General features: G+C 44.1%; 1 protein-coding gene across 3 annotated transcripts in view; it reads left to right on the top strand.

Annotated features, from left to right (window-relative positions):
* The window catches only part of NSMCE1 (non-SMC element 1 homolog (S. cerevisiae)), a 43754-nt gene that overhangs the window by 8986 nt on the left and 24079 nt on the right, over nucleotides 1–10689 (top strand). For all 3 annotated transcript variants that reach the window (XM_011933451.1, XM_011933452.1, XM_011933450.1), the window contains exon 2: nucleotides 4055–4201. In XM_011933451.1, coding sequence (XP_011788841.1) covers nucleotides 4066–4201 — 136 coding nt within the window. In that variant the 5' untranslated portion in view covers nucleotides 4055–4065. The remainder of the gene's footprint in view (nucleotides 1–4054; nucleotides 4202–10689) is intronic.

Below are 10689 nucleotides of genomic sequence, written 5' to 3'. Positions count from 1 at the left end.
TTTTTTCAAAGAATAATTTTGGTTTTGTTGACCTTAGATATATGCTTATTTTCAGTCTTTATTAATTTCTGCCCTTTATTATTTTCTTTTATTTTTATTTTTTATTTTTTTGAGACTGTCGCCCAGGCTGGAGTGCAGTGGCCCGATCTCAGCTCACTGCAAGTTCCGCCTCCCGGGTTGACTCCATTCCCGCCTCAGCCTCCCGAGTAGCTGGGACTATAGGCGCCCGCCACCTCACCCAGCTAGTTTTTTGTATTTTTAGTAGAGACAGGTTAGCCAGGATGGTCTTGATCTCCTGACCTCGTGATCCACCTGCCTCTGCCTTCCAAAGTGCTGGGATTACAGGCGTGAGCCACCGCGCCTGGCCTTATTATTTTCTTATTCTACCTTTCTTTGGATTTAATTTGCAGTTCTTTTTATAGCTTCTTTTTGTTGTTGTTGTTGTTGTTGTTTTGTTTTGTTTTTTGAGACTGAGTCTTGCTTTGTCGCCCAGGCTGGGGTGCAGTGGCACCATCTCAGCTCCCTGCAACCTCTGCCTGCCGCGTTCCAGCGATTCTCACGCCTCGGCCTCCTGAGTAGCTGGGACTATAGGCACGCACCACCACACCTGGCTAATTTTTGTATTTTTAGTAGAAACGGTTTCACCATGTTGGCTAGGCTGGTGTCCACCTCCTGACCTCAGGTGATTCACCTGCCTTGGCCTCTCAGTGCTAGGATTATAGGTGTGAGCCACCATGACCAGCACCCCCAACCTTTTTTTTTTTTTTTTTGAGACAGGATCTCACTTTGTTGCCCAGCCTGGAGTGCAGTGGTGTGATCACGGTTCACTGCAGCCTTGACCTCCCTGGCTCAAGCAATCTTCCCACCTCAGCCTCCTAAATAGCTGGGAATATGGAGGTGTGCCACCATGCCCAGCTAATTTTTGTATTTTTTGTAGAGATGGGGTTTTGCCATGTTGCTCAAGCTGGTTTTGAACTCCTCGGCTCACTGTGCCCAGCCTATAAGGAACTCTTATAGAGGTAGATTTTATTCATTATTAATTTGATAAGGTTTTAAATCTGGTATAAGCTGGAACATTTAGTCTATTTTTATTCGTTGTTATTACTAATCTGGGTGGATTATTTCTCCTGACTTACTTTGTTTTTTTGTGTTTGTTTTTCCTATCCTGGTTTTTTTTCCTTTCCTTTGTTGCCACCTTTAGGGTTAAGTGATCATTTTTTCTCATTACATTATTCCTCTTTACCATTTGGAAATTATATACACTATTTGTTTTTTACAAAGTTGTTACTCTAGAAATTGTAAAATGCAAGTGTAAAATTTATTAATGTCCAGATTCTACTCCTGACCATCACAGGGCTATTAGGACACTAATCCCAGTGATAGCTCACCTCCCATTTATGTTATTATTTTTGTGTATTTAGTTTTTTAAAAACCTCATTATTTTTACTGTGGTATTAACAACTTTTTTAAAAGATAGAAGCATTTCTTCTGATTTTTACTGTTTTATACAGTTAACTTGGATTTAACCGCATATTTACCAACTTTTTTTGCTCTTGATTCTACCCTGCATTTTAGACCTTCCAGCATGTATCCCTTTCTTTCTTCCTGAACTATATGCTTTGGAATTTCCTTAGGGAGCATCTGCTGGGGTCACTTGCTCTTTCAGTTTTTTGTTGTTTGGAAATGTTTTTGTCTTACCCTCAGTCTTTAGCTGGTTGTAGAATTCTCTGTTGAGACACCCCTCCCAGCATAGAAGATGTGTTTCCACTGTAACCGGCTTCCATTGTTCCATTGTGGTAGCAGCTAGCAGTCTACTTGTTGCTCTTTAGAAGTCATCTGACTTTTTCCTTGATCGTGTTTAATCTCTGGTGTTATGTTCTTTTACAAGGATGTACCTAGGTGGATATTTTAGAGTTTATTCTGCTTGAGATTTGATGGGATCACGATGGCCGTGATTGAAATCATTTGTCCCCACTGCCAAGCCTCAGTGATACCTCATCCCCTTTTGTAGGATCCCTTCAGGAGACTGCTTTCTGGACCCTTTGCCTCCCATTTCTTTCCTCTACACCTCCATGGTGCCAAAGGGGATAATCTTCCTAAAACACAGCTAGGCAACACTGTCTTCCTGCTTCGAGACCCTTAGTTTGTAGAGATCCTTTGTTTGCAGGATACAAGTCCAGTTTTTTAGCCTGGCACATTCTATCCCTGTGCCCAGAGCAACCACTGGCAAATACAGGGGTGCCAAGTACATCAACATGGAATGGCCCTAGTGATAGGAAATAAAGTTGATGACTGGCTGGATTTGAGGTTTAGGGAGAGGAGGACCAGAGTTTGATGCTCAGGTGTGTGGTATGGTTGTGTGGACTGCACTGTCCACACCAGATGATTTGCAAAGAGAAGGACTTAGGAGAGGAAAGGGGCTAAGGAGGTGGAAGGAGAGGATGAGTCTAATGTAGGCTTTGTTGAGGTGCAGATTTGGTGAGATGGAGGATGTTTTTCTAGCAGGCAGTTGGAGGAACTGGTTATGAGATGGTGCATTTTCCCAGCCCTGAGGTCCAGTTGAGGATGCTGTTAAAGAACAGCACTGGCCAGGCCCCGTGGCTTACATCTGTAATCCCAGCCCTTTGGGAGGCTGAGGCAGGTGGATCGCCTGAGGTCAGGAGTTCGAGACCAGCCTGGCCAACATGATGAAACCTGTCTCTACTAAAAATATGAAAATTAGCCAGGCACAGTGGTGGGCACGTGTAGTCCCAGCTACTTGGGAGGCTGAGGCAGGAAAATCACTGGAACCCGGGAGGCAGAGGTTGTAGTGAGCCAAGATCATGCCACTGCACTCCAGCCTGGGCAACAGAGCGAGACTCCATCTCAGATTTAAAAAAAAAAAAAAAAGAAAAGAAAAAAAGAACAGTAATTAGCAGTCTTGTGTATCTCTTATGTGCCAGGTGCTTGGCAAGCCTTTGGTAGTTGTGATTCATTTAGGCTTCCTCTGCCTTTAAGATAGCTACTAGTTTCCCTGTTTTGGAGATGAAAAGACTGGGCCTTAGGGAGGCTGAGCATTGTTAGCTAAAAATGTTTGCGTGCTGTATTTGCCCAAGGCACCAGTGAACTTCTTGTCAGATCATGATATCACCTAAAATGAATGTAAACACCTCAGAATTCCAGGACCCACTGCAGTCAGAACATCCAGGAAAGGGTTTGGGAATCTGTGTTGTTAATATACACATTAGGAAATTCTTAAGATCGGGCAGGTCTGGGACTTTCTGGTCTCAGTGCTTCCTGTTTAGTTCCAAATCCACATTCTTAGCCCCTGCAGTGCGTGCTCCATGGCGGTAGCCAGCGTTTTGATCAAGGCTTGTGGAATACTTTTATTAGCTGTGATCTTTGTGGTTTGCGGAAAGATCCCATTTTGTTAGCACGCAGGAGATTTAAAAAATAGCCTGAAGTCCTACCATAATAGTTGTTTTGTTAGCGATTTGGGGAGAGGAGGAAACTAACATTTATTAAGTGTTTATTAGCAGTTCTCTTAGTAATGAACTTGATTATAATTTTATGGTGAAAAAACGGGGCCTCTGCTAAATTTCTCCAAGGCCATAGATCTCGTAAAAGGCTCAGCCAAGGGTTAGACCCAGAATTGCCTAATAGTAAAAATAGCTCACACTTATTTAGCGCTTACTGTGTTACCAGGCTGTTACATGTATTAACCCATCTAATCTTCATAGCAATTCTGCAGAGGACGTTTCTATCATTATTCCCACTTTACTGATCAGAAACCAAAGCCCCGTGGGGACTAATTTGCTCAATTTCACATGCCTAGTAAGTGGGAGAGCCAGGCCCTGAATCCTGGCATTCTAGCTCCAGAATCCACACCTCTTATCACTGCCCAGTCCTGATTTGCTGTGACTCGTGTTCTTCTTCTCACCTTTGTAGTAATCAGCATGAAGAATGACTTTAAAATGATAGCAAATTTATATTTGGTAATGTAAATTAGTACAAGACCCAGGACATTGCTTCTGATGTGCTTGGGGATGACTAGTGTCATTTACTTCCTTTTCAGTTCGTTCCCACATGCAGAGTAGCACAAAGAGAATGGGCGTCATGACAGATGTCCACCGGCGCTTCCTTCAGTTGCTGATGACCCATGGCGTGCTAGAGGAATGGGACGTGAAGCGCTTGCAGAGGCACTGCTACAAGGTCCATGATCGTGAGTACCGTTTCCCTGCTCCCAGGGCGCTCTGGTGCTGTGTTGATCAGGGACCAGTGACTTAGGTACAATACCATGTAACTTGTTAACCGGTACTTCTGAGCTGAGCATTCAAGCCTCTTCACAGTCTTACACGGGCCCATCTTCCACTTTTTTTTTTTTTTCCCAAGTAAACCTGACATTTAGCCCTGTGGATAAAAACTTGGAGTCTAAAGCTGTATAGTTGTGGTTCACACCAAGCCTCCAGGACCTGCCCCAGTCTCAGTTTCTGTGTCTCTAAAGTGGGGATAGTAATTGTACTTAACACATAAGTAAGTGTGTGGTTCAGGGAATTGAGAGACATGATATGTACAAGACACCTGGCACAGAGACAGTGCCTAGTGGGCTATTGATGGACACAGGGCAGCTTGGCCGGGTGCAGTGGCTCACACCGTTATTCCTGCACTCTGGGAATCAAGGTGGGAGGATCGCTTGAGGCCAGGAGTTTGGGACCAGCCTGGGCAGTGTAGCGAGACACTCTCTATTTTTTTATTTAAAAAAAAGAAAGCAAATTATAAAACAAAAAAATGGGGCAGCTTAGCATAACACTTAAGGGCACAGCCTTAGACTGGGCCAGACTTGGAGAGTGTGTCCCTGCCCTGTGTCAGCTGAAAGCATTTGGGGTATCTTAGGGGGCCACTGGGAGGGGCAAATAAGAAGCCCTTGGAGACAGGGCCTGGTGCTAAGTTCTTAGTAACTGGAGGTGGCGGAAGAAGCAATAGAATCAGTGTTGATAGATCAGTTGAATTAGTATTGGCAGATATTGTTGAGTTGCCTGCCAGTATGGGTAGATCTTACTGATTAGATTTTATGCAGTGACAAAGGTGATGAGTTATGCTTATTGTATGATGTGATTATGTTGTTTTTTGTGAAGTACAAAATGATTTTTCATTGGTTATGAATGCATTTGCATGTAAAGGCATAAAAGTGGACTGGAAGAAGACGCAGGACACTTGTGAGGTGCTTGTGAGGAGAGGCAGAGTGGGAGTGGGCTGTCCGCAGAGATCACAGGACCTTCACTTTTATCCTGTTATGTTCTTTGATTAAAAAGAAAAGTCTTGAAGCCAACGTGACATTATTACATTATTAGCCTAACAACATAACATTGATTAGTGTGGTCTCCTGGTTGTCACCTCTGATGAATGGGAATGCAGGTGTTTGGTTTTTATTCTGCCTTTCTCTCTGTATTTTTAATTTTCAAAAGAAAAATAGAAAAAATGACATAGAGGTGAGCCAAGCCAAGAGGTGTGAGAAAGGGCGTGTACAGGTACACGGGGACCAAGTACACAGGCAAAGGGACACAAAAAAAAGGCAAAAAGATGCTTTCGTTCTTAGTCCTCAGGCATCCTGTAGCTCCTTGCAGTGAGATGTGACAGGGCGAAGGGACACCAGAAAAGGTGTCCCTCCTGTCTCCAAAGGCAAGCTCCTCATGAGCGCATTACATCTTCTTCCCGGCCACGTTTTTGCCTTTGCATGCAAATGCATTCATAAGTGATGAACATCATTTTGTACTTTTCAGAATGTGAAGAGACATGAGAAAAGGTAGGTGCCACATTCGGAGCACTGCAGTTTCTGCAGCCTGTTAGAGTTCAAAGCCTGATCCCAGAGAGGTGAGTGGTGAATGGGAGTAAGAAGGGGGAGACAGAACAGAAACAAATATTCTTTCAAGGTGTGCAAAGGAAGGAGAAATAAAAGAAGGTGGTGTGTTAGACAGAGAAGAAGCAGTTTGAAGTGTCTGGAGAGTAGCATCTGTGTTCTCCGGAGCACTGGTCCATGGAGGTGTTCCATGGGGAATTCTGGGAGCTCAGTAATGCCAGGAACAGGTTAGCCTCTTGAACTGTGTTTAATTCTGTGTATCCAAACCGAATTGACCTACTGATAACTTACCCTGGGAATCCCTAGACAGGAATATATGATGTGTGGGAAGAGAATACATTCTTTTCGTGTGTAGGTTTGCAGATCGTGAAGAACCCTGTACACCATAGTAATGTTTTTTTACTTCTGCGGACAGTGTGGACCTCTTGAAGTATTCAAAGCAGAGAGTGAGATAGACAGTGCTAGGTTTGAGAACCATCCCTGTGGTGAAAGTAGATGTGCCGTAGTTGCACCGGCAGAGAAGGATCTTTGGTGAGAGACTTTTCTAGTGAAAGGGGATGTTATACCTGTCAAGCTAGTTTCTCTTGCTCTTTAAAAAGCATGGTAGTGGCCAGGTGTGGTGGCTCACGCCTGAAATCCTAACACTTTGGGAGGCTGAGGGGGATGGGTCACCTGAGGTCAGGAGTTAAAGACCAGCCTGGTCAACATGGTGACACCCCATCTCTACTAAAAATACAAAAAGTAGCTGGGTGTGGTGGTGCATGCCTGTAGTCCCAGCTACTTGCGAGGCTGAGGCAGGAGAATCGCTTGAACCCGGGAGGCAGATGCTGCAGTGAGCTGAGATCGTGCCACTGCACTCCAGCCTGGGCAACACAGCGAAACCGTGTATCAAAAAAAAAAAAAAAAAGCATGGTTGGGCTTTAAACCTACCCCTCAATATCCTCCAGAGATGGCCATAAGAACGCTTGTCTTCAGCCTGAGCAACATGGTGAAACCCAGTCTCTACCAAAAATACAAAAAATTAGCCAGGTGTGCTGGCGCACACCTTTGGTCCTAGCTACCCAGGAAGCTGAGGCAGGAGGATCGCTTGAGCAGACGAGGTAGGGGCTGCAGTGAGCTGAGACTGTACCACTGCACTTCAGCCTGGGCGACAGATGAGCCCTTATTTCAAAAAACATAAAAGAATGCTTGTGTTAATCCTGAATCTCTTATTTACATGACAATTGAGTCTTTTTCTTTTTTTTTTTCTCCCGTGAGTCTTGACTGTAAACTTTAACGTCGGTGGGGAAGTTTCACAGCTCACTGCAAGGAGCCACATGATGCCTTGGTACTAAGACTGAAAGTGTTTTTGCCTTTATTTGACCTTTAAAATGGTTATGATCTCATTTAGGAAAGTCCTGTAGAATGTGTCTAGGAATTGATTTATCGTTCACACTGTATACCATTTCTTTGCACCTAGATATGGTTATGGCCAGGGTGAACAGGGTAGTACAATCTGTTTTCTCCTATCCTCATTTAAGAAAAATGTCAAAAAACTTGTTACTGCATGTTCTTGTTATTAGGGAGATTTTAAACAAGAAATGACAGAAATGATCTAAACTTAAGTGAATACTTGCAAGACCCAATATTATTAATTTCCTATCTTTTGAAGAGATGGCCAGGAAAGTCCCCTTGTACCAACTAGAAAAATATTTAGCTTCTAGGAAAATTATGAAACAAGGGAGTGATTGAAATTGCAAGTCATTCTACTTGCCGTTTCCCAGGGTGTTTGTCCAGTTTATCAAAGCACTTCTTATTCTGGGCTTTGGTTTGGGTTCTCTTCTTACTGTCATTAAGGGGAAACAAAGTCCTCAATTCTCCTGGCTAGTGAAGAGTTTAGATTTTGTTCTCAAGTTCAGTGCAGACCTTGGGTCGAGCCTTTCAGAATGGCGCTGGGGAACCTGTGTTCATAGAGGACCTTAGATTTTTTGAGCCAGGGCTTGCATCCACACATATGTTCATTCAACCAGCAAAACTTCCCTAGAATCTCAAGTGAGCCAGGCCTCTGTGCTCACTGGACTGGTGACTCAGAGATTAAATTTTTATTTTACCGTGGCTCTCATGAGTCATACAGTTGAGGGGTCAGATGATTCCAATATAGGCCTCCTTGATAGAAGTAGGCACAGGAGGCCTTGCGGGTGGTGGAGAAGGCTTGGGTTTGAGGTTTTCCACTTTGGGCCAGTATGGAGCAACAGGGCTCAATACACCTTCTTGCCTGAAACAATTCAAAAATGGACAAAATGTAAAACACCGGACATTGGTCAGTGAAGGACAGTGATCTTTTGAGAGATGGGCAATGATGGTTTCTTTTTCTCTTGACACTTGATGTGGTATCTTTTCTAACACTACTTCTCCAGTTCTCTAGATAACAACTGGGCATTCAATGATTCAGTTGAATTCTGACACTATCTGCCTGGAGTTAGCATCAGATCCCACAAATTAAAGGGCTCGGTGTCATAAGACTGACCCAATTTAAGATGCTGATTTTAAGTCCTGGGCTACCTGTACTTCTGACCAATGGCTATACATCAGGGGTTCCCATAACTCCCTCTTCGTGTTTGATAATTTTCTAGAATGATTCATAGAACTCAGGAAAACACTTTACTTATGTTTTTACTTACGTGGTTTTTTAATAAAGGCTGCAACTCAGGAATAGCCACGCAGGAGAAATCATAGGGCTAGCTGTGGGAGGTGGGGGTGGCATGGAGTTTCCATGCCCTCTCTAGGTTAACCACCGTCTCAGTGCCTCCGTGTGTTTAATAACCTGAAACTCTCCAAATCCTGTTGTTTCGGGGTTTCTTTTTTCTTTTCTTTTTTTTTTTTTTTTTTTTTTTTGAGACGGAGTTTTCACTCTTGTCATCCAGGCTGGAGTGCAATGGCACGGTTTCGGCTCACTGCAATCTCTGCCTCCCGGGTTCAAGCAATTTTCCTGCCTCAGCCTCCTGAGTAGCTGGGATTACAGGTGCCCGCCACCACACCCAGCTAATTTTTGTGTTTTTAATAGAGACGGGGTTTTACCATGTTGACCAGGCTGGTCTCGAACTCCTGACCTCAGGCGATATGCCCGCCTCCACCTCCCAAAGTGCTGGGATTACAGGCATGAGCCACCGCACCCAGCTAATTTTTAAATTATTTGTAGAGACAGGGATCTTCTTCTGTTGCCTAGGCTGGTCTCAAACACCAAGGCTCAAGTGATCATCCTGCTTCAGCCTCCCAAAATGTTGGGATTACAGGCGTGAGCCACCGCACCCAGCCCAGTTTCAGGTTTAATGGGGCCTGTTGATTATTGAATTTGGCACACTCTAAGAAAAATCATCCCACAAAATTGTGAATACACCATTAGAAATGATTTGAAATATTTAGTCACCACGCCTGGCCATTCTGGGGTTTCTATGGAGGTTTCTTTACACAGGCATGATTGATCAGTCACTGGCTGTTGACAAGTGCTTCCATCTCTAGTCCCTCTCTTCTCCCCAGATATTGGGGAATGGGGCTGAAAGTTCCATGTTTTTGATTGAGGCTTGGTCATTCTGGTGACCAGCCCCCATCCTAGGGGCCTGCCAAAAGTTGCCGCATTAGAACAAAAGATGCTTCTATCACCCATATGACTCAGGGAATTGTAAGGGTTTTAGACGTTCTGTACCAGGAACCTGGGGGAAAGACCAACTAACTTTCTTCTGCCACAAGCAATAGTGGGAGTGAGCAGTACAGCTGCCCCAGCTCAGTGCCTTTAGAAAGTTTCTAGGCCATGGCACAGGGGAAACCCAGGCAGAGCTAGGCAGCCTCCCTGCGTTGAGGAGATGGAGATGAGGGTTCAGGGAGACTAAGGCAGGTAGAGGTTGCAGGACAGAGTACTTACAAGGGAGTATAAGGTAGATTAGAGGTGCACAGAGAGAAAACTTGAGATGTCCAAAGTGCCCCTCCACTCAAGGATCCCGCTGAGAACTGATGAGCAAGAAAACTTCTTAAGGTCAGGGAGAGAACTAGTTGAAGGATTAGAGAAAACAATGCCAGCTATTCACAGAGCTGGGAATAGTGCCCGGCCCAAACATTTAAGGAAGAACTCATACCATTTCTACCCAAACTTTTCTGTAAAATTGAAGAGAATATGTTATGATTCTGATACCAAAACCAGAGACACTGCGAGAAAGGAAAACCCCAGTCAAGACTCCTCATGAGCATAGATGTTAACATGCTAAACCCAACTGTGGCAAATCTAATCTAACAGTGTTTACAAAGGATGGTACAACATAACCAAGTAGGGTTTATCCTGATTTTGCAGGGTTGATTTAGTATTAATATTTGAAACTCAGTGTAATTCACCATATTAAACTAAGAAAGAAAAATCTTGCGTTTATCTCAATAGGTACAGAAAAAGCATTTGATAAAATCTCATGTCTGCCCTGGTGTGATGTAGCAGAAAGTTTTTTATAGGAAGCTAAGGGATTCTAAGTAGCAGGGGATAAACAGGGTAAATAGGCTTAGAGCACAAGTGAGGAGTCTGAACTCTACAGAGTTTTATTTATATTTATTTTTTAAAAATAATTAAAATTAAGGCGGGGCACGGTGGCTCACGCCTGTAATCCCAGCACTTTAGGAGGCCAAAGCAGTGGATCAGCTGAGGTCAGGAGCTCGAGACCAGCCTGACCAACATGGAGGAACCCCGTGTCTAATAAAAATACAAAATTAGCCAGGCATGATGGTGCATGCCTGTAATCCCTGCTGCTTGGGAGGCTGAGGCAGGAGAATCGCTTGAACCTGGGAGGCACAGATTACAGTGAGCCGAGATCACGCCATTGCACTCCAGCCTGGGT

Source organism: Colobus angolensis, unplaced genomic scaffold (genome assembly GCF_000951035.1).
Source record: "Colobus angolensis palliatus isolate OR3802 unplaced genomic scaffold, Cang.pa_1.0 Scaffold128, whole genome shotgun sequence".
In the NCBI taxonomy this organism is placed as follows: Eukaryota; Metazoa; Chordata; class Mammalia; order Primates; family Cercopithecidae; genus Colobus; species Colobus angolensis.
This window is presented reverse-complemented; position numbering and strand designations above follow the sequence as displayed.